The 19,129-nt window shown below is 38.8% G+C and overlaps 1 protein-coding gene across 1 annotated transcript in view; it reads left to right on the forward strand.

The window, feature by feature from the left end:
• Nucleotides 1–19,129, forward strand: part of COL14A1 (collagen type XIV alpha 1 chain) — a gene marked incomplete at both ends in the record, with an annotated part of 111,819 nt that overhangs the window by 84,952 nt on the left and 7,738 nt on the right. Inside the window, 9 exons of the mRNA XM_082277820.1 lie at nt 4,574–4,627; nt 5,030–5,125; nt 6,384–6,437; nt 6,876–6,929; nt 12,634–12,687; nt 13,566–13,637; nt 15,677–15,712; nt 16,143–16,209; nt 16,719–16,907. Of these exons, the coding sequence (XP_082133946.1) occupies nt 4,574–4,627; nt 5,030–5,125; nt 6,384–6,437; nt 6,876–6,929; nt 12,634–12,687; nt 13,566–13,637; nt 15,677–15,712; nt 16,143–16,209; nt 16,719–16,907 (676 nt within the window). The remainder of the gene's footprint in view (nt 1–4,573; nt 4,628–5,029; nt 5,126–6,383; nt 6,438–6,875; nt 6,930–12,633; nt 12,688–13,565; nt 13,638–15,676; nt 15,713–16,142; nt 16,210–16,718; nt 16,908–19,129) is intronic.

The following is a 19,129-nucleotide window of genomic DNA, read 5'->3' on the forward strand; positions in this document are numbered from 1 at the left end:
GTGTCCTGGATGCTCCAAGGGAATGTTGTTAAATGAAGGAGTCAGAGAAGAAAGTAAAGGAAAATGTTTTTGGTGTTAAAGTACACAAATTACATGAGATGCATATTTAACAACAAAATTGACTTGCACATAAGGCATTCACATAGTAGGTCCTAGCAGCCATTAATCCTACTGACAACTCAGAGTTTAGTCTTTCTGAAAGAACTGTTCTTTAAGCCCTAGTACAAAAACCTGGAAAGAAATTCAAGAGGAAATTCACTGAAGAGCTGCATCTTGAGCAAGGAGAAATTATTCTGTTCTCCGATTTGAATATAGGTTATAAATCAAGTATGGATTAAAGTTTTAATTTCCATATTTTAGCATCCAGTTTGTGTTCTTTAAAAAAGACAATGGGATAATTCACATGAAAATGTCACTTAAATTGAGTAGTTTGACCACATATCACAGTAAAATTAAAAATGTTTGAAAATTATTTGACTGGAAGGATGTGTATTACTACAGTTCAAAAGATACATGGATCAGGAATTGTTAAGGCTTAACCCAGCAGTAAAATAATGTACTTCTATATATTACATTTAGGATTAGCAATGTTTTGAATAGCATAGTGCCAGGCAAGAGGAAGCAGAAAATCAAGCAGAAAAATCACTGCCAACGCAGGCAAATATGTGATTCTGGAACTCAGCCTGTTAAAAGTGATGCTTTTTTGCCAGACAGTTAGATGGCATAGCTCTGCAAAAAAAGAAATCCAAAGCCTATGAAAAAGCAGAGCAAAAGAATAAAGTCAGTGTTCATCTCTGCGCCAACCAAAAGTCAGAAAGTCACATGTGCTGTGTCTGGTCAGGAGTGCTTCAAGTCATTAAAATGTCATGACTTTTCTCCAAGCCAAGGGTTCTTCTGTTTAAGAGATCAGGATCCTACCATGTCGCCAGTTTTAGACATTAGGCTAAAAAACCTCCAAATAAAATGCTTCCATTTGTTTGGGATAGTAACTCCAGAAAGGATTTTTAATGTTTAAGAAAATGCGTCACTTCGGGTAAGACAAAGTGTTGTTTAGAGTTAAGATTATCTGGCAATTTTCCTCATGGGATACTGTTTTTATGGCTTCATCTTTGGCAGAATTTGATCCTGCTGTCTGAAGTTCCCCACACTAAGTAAAAATGAGATATCACTGAAAACGAATGCCTGCATTTGAAAGGAATGCTGCAGAATTTAAGAAGGCGAAGGAGACAAAAATATGGAAGGATTGGAGAAGTTCAATTGCAAAAAAAGATCTTTCTGTGCTTCATAGGTTTTGAATATTAAAAAGAAATAAGGAGGTGTCTTGATAATGGTTGATTAAGACACGTTTCTGGGGGAAAGCACTGGTGTCTCGGTTTTGAAAGACAGGTGTCTGCTAAGGAAGGCAGAAGCCCCCCCTTGAAGTGGCAGATATAACCCCTTTTCCCTCCAAGTTATTATTGTATTTTGAAATCAAGGGCCTTTAGGCAAAGATGTGGGAAATAGGAATAACAGTTCTTTACTATATATATATATATATATATATATATATATATGTATATGTATATAACCAGTAAAACAAAACAGCAATAACTCTGGCAGTAACAGCAAACAATCACAAACCCAGTCCCAGCCTTCTCGGCTGTCGGGCCCTTTCCCCTCGGGTGCAGTTCCGCTCGCAGCCGGCAGGGGCGCTGGCGGCTCCCGGTGAGCCGGGCAGGTGCGATGGTTCCCCCGCGGCTGCAGGGGGCGCTCCGGAGCGAGCTCGGGGAGCACGCGGCAATGGCGGCCTGGGATCCCGGGAAGGGATGGGACAAAGGCTTCACAAACCCCTGGGCAGCCGATCCCGGACTCTCAGGAACAGCAGGCTGGAACGGCAGGATAGAACGGCAGGCTGGAGCGGCAGGGACAAACGCAAATCCCGGGTGGCAGGCGAGATGTATCCAGATGGGAGAACCCCACGGAGGCCCAGGCAGGCAGGGCGAGCAGGGCTACAGCGTAGCGAAAGCTCGAAGCAGCAGCAGTGAGGCAGGGCAGCCACAGCTCGGTCTCCAGCAGGGCAGGGAAAGCGGCTTTTGGGGTCCCGGCGTTGTTTCCAGCAGGAAGAAAAGAACGGCCAAAAAGAAAGAACCAGCAGCTCCTTTCTCTGCAGCTTCTCTCTCCGGACGCTCAGAGCGAACTGACCCCACACCCAGGTGCAGACAAAGGAGTAGCCAGGTCCGCCCCACTCCCTTTTTGTCTTTCTTAAGTACAGCTATTTGTCCCCTAGCAACATGCATATGGGAGAAAATTCCTTTAACAGGAAAAAACCTAAGACTAAACTAAAACCCCAACAACTGGCTACTAAGATGTTATTAAAAATAAGGGAAGAAGGCATAACATGAATTTTTGGCTAGAAAAAGAAGCAGCTCAAAAAAGAAAAATTTGAAATCAGTCGCACAAGCTTAGCAGTGCTGGGGAATAACCACCAAAACAAATTTATGAGAAAAATGAGAGGGCCTCTTCTGATGTTTTCATCTTAAATAAATGCTGTTCTGGAAATTGCGCTTTTACCCAGCAGGGTTACTGGGTTCAAAACATGGACAAGTGTGCCAACTCCAGCATGAATCTGAAAGCGTATGATTTAATGGCTCAGCATCAGGCTATTTTTAAGTACATATTCTTAGTAAAAATGCAGTCTGTTTCTAAGAACAAAATGGGAGAAAGCTGTGATTTTGTTTATGTTAAAAAGTTGCAGTTATTGTGCTGAGGAATTTTAGTCTCAGAGTTAGGAGTAAGGCAGAGGAAGGACAAAGGACAGTGGGTGGGAATGCAGAGTATCTGGAATTTTGCAACTGGCAATTGGTACTTGGTTCCGTGGAGAACATGGGATGAGATTTTTGGTTCAGAGCTGGCCGTGGTGGAAAGGGTCATGGCCATAGAGCTGTGGGATGGAAGTGAGAAGACTGAGGGAGCTGGGAGAGGTAGTGGACAACTGTTCTGTGATCACACATGCAAAGACGATGTCATGATACCTTCACTGAAGAGCAACAGTGCTCTGGCATTTCCAGACATTTCTGTTATTGGCATTCATATTTAAAGTCTCATAGATACTGCATATAAGCACATTTTCTATTTTTATATCTTTATTTAACGGCTGTTATTTTTGTGAGTACCTATTGTAGCCCCTAAAGAGTCCTATTCAGTTATGTTGTCTAGTTGTACAAGGTCCTTTCTGAGTACAAAGATGGGCACAATACCTGTAAAGCTCATATTCCAAGAGATTATGCAGTATAGGTGGGGGAAGAGGGAAACTGATATGAAAAAAAAATATTATGCTGTCCTAGAACAGAAAGCACATGTACATGTTTTTGCAAAACACATTCATGGCAGCCATCCATAGATATATGGTACTCCAGTGTCTCAGATGATAGTAACAAAAAAGGCAACAGTTGGTAAATAAATGATGAACAGATGTAGGCATTGCTGAAGAAAGCAAAAAGAGAAAAATGTGCAAAAGAGCATTTTACCTAAGAATAGCTCCAAATTAAACCATGGTGTAGGTCTAGTAGACTCTGGAGTTGTCCTTGGCGAAAACTATTCCTGAGTCATTAGAATCACAGAGTTATAGAACTGTTTATGGTGGAAAAGACCTTGAAGATGATGAATCCAGCCATTAACCCAGCACTGCCAAGTCTGTCACTAAACCATGTCCCCAAGTGCCACATCTACATGTTTTTTAAACACCTCCAGGGATGGTGATTCCACCATGTCCCTGGGCAGCCTGTTCAAAAGCTTGACAACCCTTTCTGTGAAGAAATCTTTCCTTATATCCTATCTAAACCTCCCCTGGTTCAACTTGAGGCCATTTCCTCTGATCCTGTCACTTACTACACCTGGGAGAAGAGACCGACCCCGCCCCCCCGGCTACAGCCTCCTTTCCAGGAGTTGAAGAGAGTGATAAGCTCTCCCCTGAGCCTCCAGGCTAAACACCCCCAGCTCCCTCAGCTGCTCCTCATCAGACTGGTGCTCCAGTCCCTTCACCAGCTCCGTTGCCCTTCTCTGGACTTGCTCCAGCCACTCCATGTCCTTATTGTAGTGAGGGGCCCAGAACTGGACACAGGATTTGAAGTATGGCCTCACCAGTGCTGAGTACAGGAGGATGGTCACTGCTGTGGTCCTGCTGGCCACACTGTTTCTGGTACAATGCTCTTGACCTCCAGAAATGTGACTTTTCTGGAAACTTTAATAATGTAATTTTGGTGAGAACAGACAGATGTGCAGGAGGTTTCAGCAACTGGATGGGAACCCGTGACATTTCCATCCATATTGTAGCTTTCAGTGTTATTTTGATTCTTACGTAGTGTGCATTCTTGGCTCTAAAAAGTAGTCACATCTGTGTTTAAATCTGTTCCTGTGTATCACCACACTTAAGTATGTTCTCAGTTTAATTACTCCAGTGGAAGGATATCGACAGGATATTTACTGATTCTTGAATGCTGATTCAGGAACAGGAAGAATCTGTTTGGGCTTCTCTGGATTTCACGTCTGTTTGAGAGTTTTGGTTTTCAGTGAGTCCCGTGCTTGTGCTTTACAGGGTGGTCCAGGTGTCAGAGGTGCCAAAGGTCATCGTGGTGATCCAGGTCCAAAGGTACTTTGTACACCAACCTACATTTGACACATGCACAGGTTCTTGGTTTATCTCTGCTGCATGGAAACCTTGCAATGAATTCCAGATTGTCTCTGGTGTTTTTGAGAAAAAAGCATAGTGAAATGTCATTGGCATTTGCTGTGGCTTTTTTCAAAACAAGTACTTGTCCTGTATATTCCTTGATAAAAGATATAAAATCCAGAATGCTGCTTTCACAGCATAAATCATCCTTTTTTTTCAGTATTTATAAAGAAACCAGACAGTTTTAAATTGAACCCTAACTGCTCAATCACGTTAACTCATATTTCAGATGTTTTTGAGTCTATTGGTATTTAATTCTTCAAACAGAAGCTGCCTTTGTCCATATGATAAGAGTTTAACTTATGTCCTGTGCTACTTTAGGGACCAGATGGACCTCGAGGTGAAATTGGTGTTCCTGGACCTCAAGGACCTCCAGGACCACAAGGACCCAGTGGACTTTCTATTCAAGGGCTTCCAGTGAGACTTAAAAAATGAATAGGCTTTTTTTCTTTTAAACAGCAAATAGCTTAGTTTATTAAATGACACCCGAACAGATTGAAATAGCTTTTGGTGTTGTGATCAGAATCTGAATTCAATACTGGAGGTGAAATCACAGATGTGGGCTTGACCTAAAGTGAATGTGGGTTCAATGCCAACATTTCTGGTTTTTTATTTTGATCTGAATTTTTAGTCAGCTGAAAGTATTTGATCGCAGGTTGAATATGACCTGGGTATTAACATTCAAGCCTGGAGTCAAGTGAAAATAAATTGCAGTGGGGGGTGTGACATGGCACCAGACCAAAAAGTTAATATTTTATCTTATATTGGTTGTGGTACTGCTCATTGCAGATCAGTTCTGACTTGAAAGGTGTACCCAAGCAAGAACACCATATTCTCTGCCAAAATTAAGCAATAATATTTATTACATTATAAAATCCATCATCAGAGGAAGTGATTAGGCCTGGAATTTGCAAGGCTGTTGTGAAATAAGTCACAGAATTTCATCATAAAGAAACATTGTTAGAATAATGAACTAGCAGCACTTATCTTGTTTCATACACTTCTCCAGTAGATGGGTACAGACAAGCTTAGAAAAGTGGTAATAGATATATTTTTCTGCTAGATTTTTTTTTCAAAAATTACTACATTACAATACAATTTCATCTTTTTTCCAGTCTATATGATATGGCTCTACAATAAAATGGTTTACCAAAGCTGTATATTCTTGATGATGTTGTCATCAGAGAATAATACGAATACTTTAATTATAAGAGCACTTACAGAGAAATTGTTTCTTTATAAAAGTTAAAGTTAGTTTGTTATCTAGAAAAGTATATGTTTTGTCATGCATATGTACCATAGAAACATGTCTAGTTTCCATAGAAAACCCTTTTTTTCACCATTATTGGAGATTCTGCTGAGGCCTGAAGTGAAACAAACTGTTCGAAGAGAAAAAGAAATTAGCTATCTTTTTTTTTTTTTGTAACAAAATGGCTATAGTTTTGTCAGGTTACTTATGAAATCTTTTAAAATGGGTTTTATTTTCTATATTTGTAACTTCTACATTTGCATTTTTGCAAATAAGGGTCTCTATGGTTGCTTTCAGTAGAAAGAATAGTCTATTTTTTTATTGGTTGCTTTGTTGGTTTAAAAAAAAAAAGAAGCTGAAGGGAACTATTAGAAATAGAAAAGTAACCAGATATTTGGTTTACTACGTGTGATTCTTTATCTGCAGGGGCCACCAGGTGAAAAGGGAGAGAAGGGAGATCTTGGTTTTCCTGGCCTGCAGGTATTCCCTATTGTATAACCTGTCACTAAGTTTTAATGTTGAATTGACATCATTGTGAGTTTAGGGCACATATTCCAAACCACTGAGAAATGTGTTGTTGGGGTGAATTTGAACAGGGATTTATAAAAGAGGAGGAATCCAAGGTGTGCTGGTGTGCAGTGACCAATTCACTTGGCCCTGAAGAGCTGGTTACTTGTTTGTTTAACACTTAAATTGTGTCTCTGTAGACTCAACACCTCTGCATTTTAATGATGTGTGTTTAGCCATCTCTCATTTCACAGAAATACCTTCTTTACTGAATCTTTTCTATGGCCCCACCCATTATTGAGCTCCCTAGTTCTGTTTATCAAAAACATGTCATACAGTTTCACTGGAAGATTATGTAGTTGGATTCTGTTAATTTGATCTCATCATTTGCTCTCCCTTTATAATGCTCAGGGTGTCCCGGGAGCATCAGGTTCACCAGGAAGAGATGGAGCTCAAGGTCAAAGGGTAAGGTAAAATGAGTATGTTTTACATGCATTTTGTTCCCATTCCGTAACAGAAACATTTCCCAACGTGGTTGATTTATTATAATTTATGCCACCTCTGTCCTTTCTGGAGATCATCTCTCTGTGCCAATCAGTACAGGCGGGTGGACATCCTTCTATCTGGTGATGAGGGTTGAGATATGTAAGGGGAAGCCTGCACGATGCCTGTGCTTTATGCATTTGATAGGCGTAGATGTCATTTGTGTTCAGCACTGCCAATTAATGTCTTTGCTTATATGTTTAAAATTAGATAGTTGTCAAATGGTACATAATTAGTATGCAATCCAAGGCAATGGTCTAAATTTGCTTTCTAGCTAATTAATGAATAACAGAGACAACTACAAGGGAATTTAAAACTGAATGTAGAAAAATACCTGTAGAAACAGTTGACATGAGGAAAAGGTGAAAAATAATACCAAAATTTAGTCAACCTTATTCTGCTCCGGGTAAAACAACAGAAGATACTTACAGTCTGTCTAGGAGCCAATAAAAGAAAATTCATATTCATTTGTGCAGTTAAGCCTATAAGTCCTCCTCTTTGTCTCCTTGGGGAGACTTTTGTTTCATTCTTAGTCAGGCACTGGAAAGTTATTGTTAGCATAGTACTACATTTCTGTCTACAGCAGAAGTTCGTTATGAAATATAACTTTTCAGTTTCATTTGAGCAAGATTTACATATTCATGATCCTTTCTTTTGGATATGGTAATGTAACTTGAACTTCAGAGAAATTTCTAACTTTTTTGATTTTCTGACCTTGTTATAAAAAAACCTCATCCCTGTGGCAAAACATATATTTGAACTCACTATTATGAATTCAAACATTGGCAATATCTTTATGTCTAGAAGTAATTCCACTGAAGTCACTGTAAAATTTAGGGAATAGATAGATTTACTTTTTCTCTAAAAATCAAGAAAAGAAAGGCATTTTATTAAGATAAAGATATATACAACATTATTACCAGATAAATAACCTAATTGGAGGAATAGCCTTCTAATTTTTTCAATTACATTGTGGTGAAATATGGAAGTAAATCTATCCTTTTCTTTCTACTTTATAATACTGTGATGTCTTCTCATTTTGGATGCTTTTATGTCTTCCTTTTGGCTGCATTGGACTATTTCCCTCTAAATTGCCCAACTTTCATGCCACCTTTTCATCTCCAGGTTAATAGAGACCTGGACCCTGATGAACATTTGGATTTTTGCCATGTTCTGTCTAGTCTTGGTCATGGATAGATTGAGGGGACGGTGCTAAACATTGTACAAGTGAGTGCTATGTGCCTCCTCCATCTACATTCTTAATCATGAGGGATGTCGAGGTGCCTGCAGTTCAAGGAGGAAAGAACTTTGTGTTTTTATGCTATTCTGTAGCTGACTTCATATTTAGCAGTGGACCCTCATGCCATGCCTTGATTCCAGCCAGCAGTTCAGAAGCAGTCTAGTTTTCCCACATGTGGGAGTCCCCAGGTTGTTGCAGAGAGATGGCATTCCAGAGAAAAGCCGAGGAAGACTAGTGCATGAAAGGCTTTTGCTATGGCCTGGAAGGGTCATGTGGTGCTTATTCTGTAGAATACCCCACTGTTGTCTATAAAAAGGTAGGGCAATTACATAAATAGCCTCTTTTTATAGATATGGTAATAATGGTTTGTTCATGTGTGCTCTTTCTTCTGCTGTTAATCACAGGAGCTGGATAAACAGCCCAGAGCTCATAAAATTAGGTCTGTTAGCCTGGTATTGTCTCTGTGCGACCCTTATGCAATGTTGTCCAGCAGTAATTATTTCTGTGGCAACAAATAATTATGCTATACTGCTTTTATAGTGTTGTAGCTCATTTGATTCCTGTGAAGTTATGACAACATAAAATTGCTTTTAATGGGCGAAGATCCAACCCAATTATTTCACCGCAGTCTCTTTGAAGACCCAGCACTTGAAAAAGGGATAATTCTGAAGGGCATAACTGCAGCAGCAAAGTGGAACTGGAAAATTCCTGAGAAGTAAATTGCCTTTTTGTATAATGTTCCTTTTGTTGGGTTTCCTCCTGTTAGCCAAGATGCCAAACTGTTTTGCAAGTATTATACTACTAGAACTGAGATTTTCTGTGTTATTCTTAGTTTAGTTATCCCTTCCTCTTTAGTATTTATTGATGATTTAAGTATTTTCATTATAGTGGTACCAGTGCTGTAAAGTACTTAGGCAGATGGCTAAATCACACTGATTTGAATGAGAGGTAAGCATAGGGCTGATATTTATTGGGCGATCTCTGAAAACTTTGCTGAACTGGGCATAATGTGATATTAGACTTATGAAATGCTGGAATGGCAATTTTTTTTCTACAGTTCCTGATAATTGGAATCACTTCACTTTTCGTTTTACTTTCTTTTTGTTTTGATTTCTAATGTTCATACTTTCTGATTTTATTTTTGAAATCAGTTGAGAAAAGGGCTTGATTTTCCTTTCTTAATGTTGTCATTCAACACTTAATCTGTAAAGCTTCTTTTTGTATTTCTGAAGTTCTGGTTTTTAGTCCCTGGTTTATTTGCTTTTTCTTGGGTTTTAGAAAGAAATAGAACATCTTCCCTGTCAGTTGTGTGAATGCATAAAAAGGTCATTTTCATAATGACACACCCTCCCTATGAAGAAGAATGGGATGTAATAAAAATACTTGTGAAGGTTGAATCAGAGTAAAAAGAAAGTTTTTTCTGATAGTAAAGCCAACATTCTGAATATGCATGATAATATTTTATACCTGTCTGGTAACGTGGGTAAATCTACATCTCAGACTCCACATGAGGAACAGTCCCCTCCTCTCTCATCAGCTTCCGGAGTGTCAGAAAAGATTCTACAAATATAAAATTATTTCTTTTTATCGTATGGATGTAGCTGTGGGTGTTTGGTGTCCTTTCTTGCTTCCCCATATTTGTAGCCAGCAGTATAGAGGAGTTTTAGTAAAAAGAACAGATGGTGTTTCGCCAACAGTCCCAAGCATTTAATGTTGAAAGACAGAGCTTGAATTGGCAGCCATGGGTCCCAGGCTGCAGGGTTTTTTTAAAAGGCTCTACATGAAACTCTTTCAAGCCTGGCTCAGTAGCTTCAGTTAAATTTTTGCCAGTATCTAGTCCTACTTAAAAAATCACCTCTCCACAAGTTCCCCCAAACAAATTCCAGGCTACAGAAAGCTCGAGAGTTTATAATGAGGTCAGCAGCACTTCTGACTTCAGCAGACTTGAGATTTTACAGGTGATGCCATTTGTATATTGGCAAATAAAATCCCTTATAAAAATTCTGTCAAAGCTACACTTTCTCTGAAACTTTTTTTTTATGCCATTAGCAAAATATGTCTTGATTTAAGTTAACTTACCAAAATTATATACACCTTGATTCTAAGACCTACATCCTAGGTGACACATCAAAATCTGTCCCATCCTCCTCTTGGATATGCAGTTCCATGGGAGAGAATCAGCGGCTTTGTACAGAGTCATTTCTATGCTGGATGACAGAGAGAAAGAGCTGTTGTGCTGTGTAATTCCTCCTTGGATTAGATATGGTTAAGCAAAGAGGTGAATTCGATAAATGGGAGTTTAAATAACATCTATAAGGCTTCAGTGCTCAGAATATAACTTTGTGAATTCTCACTGTGCTCTATTTTCTTCTACATTACACACCCCAAAAATTATGGAAGAAAGAGCCAGAATAAATTCCCAGTCTTCCTGCCAATTTCCTGGTACTTACTAATCTCTGCTCTCTACTCAGAAGTTCAGAATGAGTGTCAGATGCATTCTGGCTATCAGGTGGTCTGAGTAACATCTTCAAACCCTGTTGGCAGCACAAACAAATACCTTTAGTCTTTCTTTAGCATGAGAGAATAGGTATTGCCATACTCTTTCTTGAACCAGGCTTCTCTTTGACTTAATTTCTATATAGCAATTTTCACATCTAGCAAATACAGTAGGAGGTGATCTTTTGTGGACGATACAGACACAGTGCCAAGAGAAATAAACCCTAGGAGAATAGACAGGAGGTGATTACTGAGCAGCCAAGAGTAAGAACACAGCTCAGAGGAAAGAAATTGTGAAATATATTCCAAGAAAATGTAATTCTGATCATACTGTTAATTCTACTCTTTGACTGAGATGGGAGAAGGGAAGGACATACAGGTTTATTTTTCTTTTAAAGGTTGTGTGAATCCACACTAGATCCTAGAAGTCAGTGGAAAGCACTCTATTTCCCTCCTCCATACATTAAGCCCTTAAAATGGTCAAACCAGTTTTCATCCTGCTTTGGAACTGAGAAAAAATAAACGTAGGTTTTACATCTTTGCTTTAAAAGTGAAACATAAATATGAAGGTATCAACGTCATCTGGCTACAGTGTGAAATAGGAAGGTATTTCCTTATCAAGTCTAAGGATGCATGGATGACATAATGTGAATTGACTGTGTGGCTTATTTTACCACCAAAACACCCTCCCAGTAGGATTTAAAAAAAACTTTCCAGGTATATGGCAGATAATAATACTCTCCAGCCATTTTTCATGCCATATGATTGCAGAATTGAATAATAGTTTCCAAATTATGCAAAGCATAAAACTAGTAGAATATGTTACATTCATTACTAAAACCATGTCAGAAACAAAGATTTGGAAAAAAGTACAAAGCAAAAAAGTTGTAAATTTTTCTTCTGAAGCTCCATGAGATACTGAGGCCTGGAATGTTCTTTACTCTGTGTGTCACCATAAACATTTTCAAACTTTTCAGCAATAAAACAAACAGTTTCCTGCATAAACCACCTTTCAAACTGGTCTTGAGCCAGAGGTAAAACCATATTTCTCCTGTTTAGGCTGTGTAGTAATTAAAGAATTGCCTAATCACCAGGCTTGTCAGAAAACCATGCTTTATAGCACGTGGATACAAAATGCATATATTGGTTAATTTGTAAGAATACTTTAGTAATAAATAGTGTATTTTCTTCTACATCTGGTCAGTCTTTTTTTCTGTGATGTACTCGCTTTCCAGTTTCCAAGTTATCTTTAGTTTTTGGCTCTCATTTCTGGAAGCTCTGAGGCACGTTCATAATGTAAACCACATGAACATTCCTGCTGCTTCCTGACTCAGGACCTCAGTGATAGCTGGAGCATATGTACAGCACTGCTGGGCAGAGAGACCCACTCTCAGTTGCCATCTTTCAGCACCTCATCAGCAGGACTGTGAATTCTTGCAACCAGTGAGAGCAGATGTAGAAATGTGACCTTGTGGTAGAGAGGTTGGACAGCAAACCCTCTCATTTATTTCCCTACAGAAGTGTTCTAAGTGAAATTCACTCAGAGGTGAAAATTGCCAGTAGGAAGAATTTTGTATTGTTTTTTCTTACTTCAAAAGTATTGTGTGAGACTAGCTGGATTTTTTTTTTTTTAAATCTTGGTGACACTATAGCTCCTTTTCAGAAATAAACCCTCCCCAGGGCAAATAAGGGAATTTTTTCCTAAGAAATCACTACCAACAGGTATTAATTAAAAAAAAAAAACCAACAAAACCAAAACCAAACAAACACAACAACTAAGCAAAACAAAACTAAAGAACAAAAGTAAAATATTTCTTCTAGATGAAACAGAACAGATTCACGAAGTACATATAAAAAGCTGATTAAATTGCATTTATTTATCTTCTATAGGGCTTTCCTGGCAAGGATGGACCCACAGGCCCACAAGGACCTCCTGGCCCAATGGTGAGTATTGCCCATAGAATTTGTTACTGTAAAGGTCAGCAGGATTTTGGGGGATCATAGGTCACACTGTTATCTATGCTACAGTGGATAGAGCAAGGCCAAGGGAAGTTGGAATTCTCAAGATGCACAGAGTTGGCAGAGAGCTGCTTGTCCAGTGTAATTTCTTTCCACTCCTACTTAGCTCAAGAAGAAAATGTCTCCCATGGGAAGGGGAGAGAGTTGTTCTGTCAATAGATTGATAGCTTGTTCTTCGTCAAGTAACTGCACTATAAAGAGGGAATTACTGCTCTTAACATTTGAAACAAGACTTTCTTTTTGTCAAAAATTCCAACTTGGACTGTTAACTGAAGTGAACCACCAAGTTTTACTTGGTCCGGAGGCTGGAGGTGAGCACAGGTGCTCTCAAAGAGTAATCAAGGAAGACAGCAGAGGCTACATCCAGCCTCTAACGCAGGATGTATGTTGCCTTCAGAATCAGTCTCAGTCTTCTCAGGGCAGCTAGGCAAAGTTAATGCCTTCTTAATAGATTGAAAAGATTAGGTGAAGCTACTGGTGGTACTGAGTATTCTCCAATCCAGCTTTTTGTTTTTACAAAGAACATTCTGAGTTGCCCCCCCTGAACACAGTACTGACATCACAGGATTTAGTCCAGTGGTTCAGCAACTTCTGCCCGTTCCAGAAAGAAACCCAAGTTATTTTCCTCAAGTGATTTTCTCAGAGCTGTGCTTTTGGTGCTCTTTTTCCTGCAAACTGTACTTCATAGTCCTCCCTCTGGGAATCTCTAGTCTTTGACTGACAGAACTGTCTGTGCACTTCCCATCAGGACTCATGGATGTTGATTCCCATCACCACTATTTTCTTTCTCTTTTTCCACATAGGGCATACCTGGTGCTCCAGGTGTTCCAGGTGTTACTGGAAGTCAGGGGCCACAAGGTGATACTGGAGCTCCTGTAAGTGAAACTAATTAGTATTTCTCTGTCTGCTGTTGTGCATTAGTTGGTTACTGAGCCTGGCTTCACTCTTGGACAGAACTCCTCAATATTTATTGCTTATGATCTGTTCACAGTTAGTGGCTAAGTTAAACATCATATTGACCTTTCCTTGTTCATTCTTTCTAATTAAATTTATTTGTTGGTCTTACATACAATGTTTGGAATATAGGGGTTAGAGAGTCAAAACACAAGATTAAAACACAGAAGTTAAAAACACAACTATGTGAATTTGTAGTCTTTTTGTAATTACTTTCTTCTTTTTTTTCCCCTTTGCCCTTCAAGTGACTCTCTGGAAATTCAAGTATGCCATTTATTAACATGAATATTTCCAAAATATTATTCTGATTTCCAAACTGTGAAAATAATATATGAATAAAAATCTGTCCTTTGTGGTTACTTGGTGTTTACATCAGAACAAATGAATAATGACTAGGGCTTTTTCTAGATTGCTATTATAAATTTGACTATCAGTTTCATTGAGTGCAAAATTATATCATCTATATCTAAAATTAGTATTAGGAACCTCCAGTATTAAGTTTGTCTCCCAGATGTTATTTTTATTATTATTAAAAAAAAAAAAAAAAAAAACAGAACAAAACAGTTTGACTGGAAGAAAGGAATACAACTATGAAATGAGTGTGTAAATTATGTAAAAGAGAAAATTTATAGTGGACTTCTTTTTTTCTGTAAGAGTTCAGACAATATTATGTATTCATATTTTAACATTTGACTACTTGTTTAATTATGAAGCCTGCTCAGCTTTTTCCCATCTATTATAGTAAACATTCTATTTAATTTTTAAAGACATCAGAATGGGGCAGTGTGCATTTCTGACTCTATTTGTAGAATAGAAAATTTTCTTCCAAAATCCAGTTTGGTTTGGAGATTTAGGCCAATGCAAGCATTTTCATATGGTTAAGTGGAAATGAAATTAAATTGACTGATAATACATAAGTGAAGATAATAACCTAATGCCCGGTTCTACATAGTTTCTAAGTGTGATCATGGAAGACACAAAGGAGATTTGAGGCGCTATGGAACTTTTACTATCAATATATAACATGTTGACTATGCAGTTCCTGTCCAAACACATGCTCCAGATATTGAACTAAATTTTCTAGAATGTAGATATTCCTGTGAGTCATGTAAGAGCTCTGCTGTGCATGGTTAGACTCTAGTAGTGCAGAAAAAAACAGGTGGCTGAAAAATTACTGACCTTCAATAACAATCTATTCCAAAACGTAGAGTTATAGAGGCCTTAGAAACAATCTTTTAGTTTTTGTAGGATTTTCTTCTCTTCAAGGATAGACTAAGCTGTGCTTTAACCATGTATCAGCTGGCTGGTTACCTATGCAGAAGCACAGAGTAGTCTGAGTTCGAAGGGAACCACAAGGATCATCAAGTCCAGCTCTCAAGTGGATGGCCCATACAGGGCTCTGACCAATAGACCTTTCCTTGCTTTAAGAGTTCCTGAGAAATGTGTAGCCTACCCCAAAACCTGACATTGGTGGAGTTTTAACTGCTCTAGACAACTTGTTCCAATCCATAATCCTCCTCACCATCATTACAGTATTACATTATCCTTAATGTCATATGTAATTTTCTGTGCAGTTTAATCCCATTGCTGACTCTGTTCATAGTGGATGCAGAGTCTCACTACAGCAAATTTCAGGCTGCTATTTTGCAAAAATTAGACCTGTTTCAGCCATGTGAAATGCATCATGTGGTGGCCTGTCCTTGCTGCTATTGTGAACAAGGGAATTCAGTGTGTGACAAGCACCTGAGAAAGTCATTGTTCCCACGTAATTGCCAAAGGTAAACATTCTGTAGAGTACTGAAATGAGTGTATTTGTTACTGTCACAGAACCTCCTGAAAGCTTGTTTATTGTTTATTTTTTCTCCCTTTTCTATGAATCTGCAAGGAAGACAATATTTAGGTGTTAAAAATTTTGAGCAGAACAAAATGAGAACTAATTTTGTATTGAATCTTTTCATAGGGTCCTCCTGGAGCTAAGGGTGAAAGGGGTGAACGGGTAAGTCTATGTTCATGTCAGCCATGGTTTGTTTCCTGCTTGGCCTTGTGTTTCAAAAAGAGCTTTTCCTGACAATTTATGTTTCTCTGTGTTTACAGGCACAGCAGTTTTCTCTTTGCGATTAAGCAAACTTTCCTTCTTTTCCAGACATGGTCTTATATATAGCTACATTAATATTTTGAAGGTGGGAAGTATGTGGCAGTAAGCATGTCTCCAAATCTCTTATTAGGGTTATCTTCTCAGACCTCTGATTGCTGGCCAAAAAGAGAAATAGGAACCAGTGAAATCACAAAATTTCTTTGGCTTTCCTTTCTCATCTGTGAGGATATAATGTGTCAGCAGTAATAAATATCTTTCATTGCTCAAAGTGCTTTCAGCACAGAACTGAGTCAAGAAACTGTTTCATGACACTGCTGCTGTTGTTATCCAGGGCGATCTCCAGTCCCAGGCAATGGTCCGGGCTGTTGCTCGTCAAGTGTGTGAACAGCTCATCCAAGGCAAGTACATGGATGGTCCATATGCTTCTCTCTCTAGAATGAAACTTTTCCTGCCAGTTACTTACAAATATGACACCTTTCAAAATATCCAAGGGGACCTGTTTGTTTTATACTAGACAGCTGGGATTTATGTTCCAACTAGATTTATGTTCAACCGGATTTATGTCCAACTAGAGCTGATTAGCATCAGCCATCTAAAAAAAAGCTGGAATTGTCTCCAAGCTGTGACAGTATACAGAAGCTTCTGCTGCAAGAATTTTAAATTTTTATAGACATAAAATACCAATGCCCCCAAAACCTTTACCAAAGTAAGAAAATAAAATCTTGCACAATAGTTCTCCCATTTTCTATGCCCTCCCTAAACTACTATTTCTCCCCTAACAAGCGCACAACTTCATAATACCAAAGCATAACAGACCACAGCCTTGACAACCTGCCAGTACTCTGTTCAAACTTTGCTGAACCAGATTTTCCACTGCTACTTGAAAATTATGAATTTTTCCTGACAGGTCATATGGCAAGATATAACTCAATTCTGAACCAGATTCCAAGCCAGTCTGTGTCAACACGAACCATCGCGGGACCTCCTGGTGAGCCAGGTCGGCCAGGGGCTCCAGGGCCACAGGGTGAGCAAGGATCACCAGGCATGCAAGGGTTTCCAGGAAGCCCCGGTCAGCCAGGAAGACCAGGAGAAAGAGGTAGGCTGCATACTTCACAAATACAAAATTACACCTCCCTTTCCTGATACAGTCTAATAGCTTTTGTTTCCTGTGTAAATGTGAAAGCAACAGTTTTCTCATTAGCTAACTGGTGAGCTTAACACAGACTGTAATGAAGGCTCTGGAGACTCTGTCATGAAGGTCATGCAGGCTTTGCCGAGTGTGATTTGGTAGAATCTGACAGAGGTTTAATGTTTAAACTGCTAAATATTGGTGGAATCTAATTGTGCACATCCCATTACATCATGTTTCATCTTAGTGAGGCTCTGAAGGGAGCAGAATCTCTAAATAAGCAAAAGAGCAACTGAAGAAAGTCAGATGCAAAACTGATGTGTATGTTGGGGAAAAGTTGAGCTTTTCTGATAACAAAATGTGTCAGTCTAGGTATTTCTGAGTCATGATCATCTGAAAGGAGCAATATTGATAAGAAGAGAGAAAAATTTCTAGTTTGAGGAGTAGAGAGGATAAAAAAGAGGAAATGGTGAGGTCAGCGAGAAGTAATACACTTAACATTTACAAGAATTCTCTTCTGTATTCTTACATGTAGGCTAGATCCCCCTCTCCTTTCCTCCATGAGCACTGTCTAACAACAAAACAAGCTCCATGTTTGATTTACTCTCTCTCTGTGCAACCCTGGCAATCTTTTGTGTCCCAGAGTAGCACTAACCTCAGAAGGTAATACTGAGTAGATCTATAATTGTGAAAGTGCTTTGAAGAATATCACATGAGGTGACCAAAAACCCAAGAGACAAATGTGATAGTCAAAAGCAGTGAATTGGTGTTGCTGTTACAAAATCTGCTGTCTAGGATTTTAAAAATTAATTGCTATGAAGGCTGTTCAGGAACTTAATAGTTCCAGTTCACAGTAGCCATTATGACCATAGTTAAAACATTGTTTTTAATAGAAAGTCTTTGAGTGAACCTGTGAGTCTTGCCCTCAAGACTGTAATTTTGAAAAAAAGAGGCAAAGTTTCAGGTACTGACCGTTCAGTCATGCTGCTGCCTGCTCCAGCTGAGCAAAAACCAGACACTGTTCAGAAAGGAAGAATGAGGGAAGTAGAAAAGAAGATTGGAAGAGACAGCAGCTGAGGAACTGACTTCAAAAAGAGTGATCTGGAGACACTGAATGCAGATTTCAGGATACTTGATTCCATGCTAATACTAGCATATTTTAAATGGCTGCTTGGGAAGAGGCTGTTCAAGCTAGGACTTCGGGAATGGGGCAACCGAAATGCCAGGCTACAAAAAAAGGAACGTCTGACATTTAGCTTGTACTTTCTATTGTATTTGCTGTGCTGAGGTCCAGACAGGCATGTTGTATACTGTGAAATCACAGAGTGGTTAGATGCAGTCATTTAAATGAAACGTGATGTGGGTCAGCCCACTGCAGACAGTGTTAATGCCTGGGAAGCAGCACTGGCAATAGAGTACAGAAAGGGTAAAAGCACTTTTCCTTTCTATTACCCTTTTCCTCTCTATATATGGATAACTGATAACTGATGATTTTGGCAGGTAGTTCTTGTGAGGAGTTTTATACTTGGTAGAGAGAAAGCTCTAATCAAGCATCCTTCAGGACTACAGTCAGCCAGAGCTCTCTGCAGATTTTCATAAAATGAAATACCAAATGTTGGGAATGTTTTACCATACTTGCAGATTAAAATGAGGTTGTTACAAGAAACAAGAATCCATGCATAAACTTTAAGACAAAATAATTGGCTAGTTTATTTGGAGTGAAAATGGATTTTAGGACATTCATGTAACTGGAGCCTTGAACAGAATCTGTAAGAAAGAGGAAGGAGCTCCTTCAGAAACTAGGCAAAAGTGTATAATAATTTTTTACTCCTTGAGGATTCAATTTCTTCAGAAGCAACTGAATTTTTAGACTGATGTGTGTTTGATGTAGTAGCACTTTATTGAGCAGGAAGATACCTTTTACTACAGACCCTTGGAGTATTTCTGAACCCATTTCTAAGGAATTGCTCTAAGCCAACCCCAAAATGCAAAAACGAAAATTAAAAATTATTTAACCAGCTTCATGCTTGTGGAAAATGATTGGAAGTTTTTTGTGCATTCCCAATTCTCACTTAACTCCTAACTACATATCATACAGGGAAGTAGCAGACTAAAATTGTTCAGCTTCTGGGTGGAAGGAAGGGTTTTTAAGTTTCCAGTGACTACAGAGAGGATGGTAAATGATCAGA

The sequence above is a fragment of the Coloeus monedula genome (genome assembly GCF_965178545.1).
Source record: "Coloeus monedula genome assembly, chromosome: 1".
NCBI classification, from domain to species: domain Eukaryota; kingdom Metazoa; phylum Chordata; class Aves; order Passeriformes; family Corvidae; genus Coloeus; species Coloeus monedula.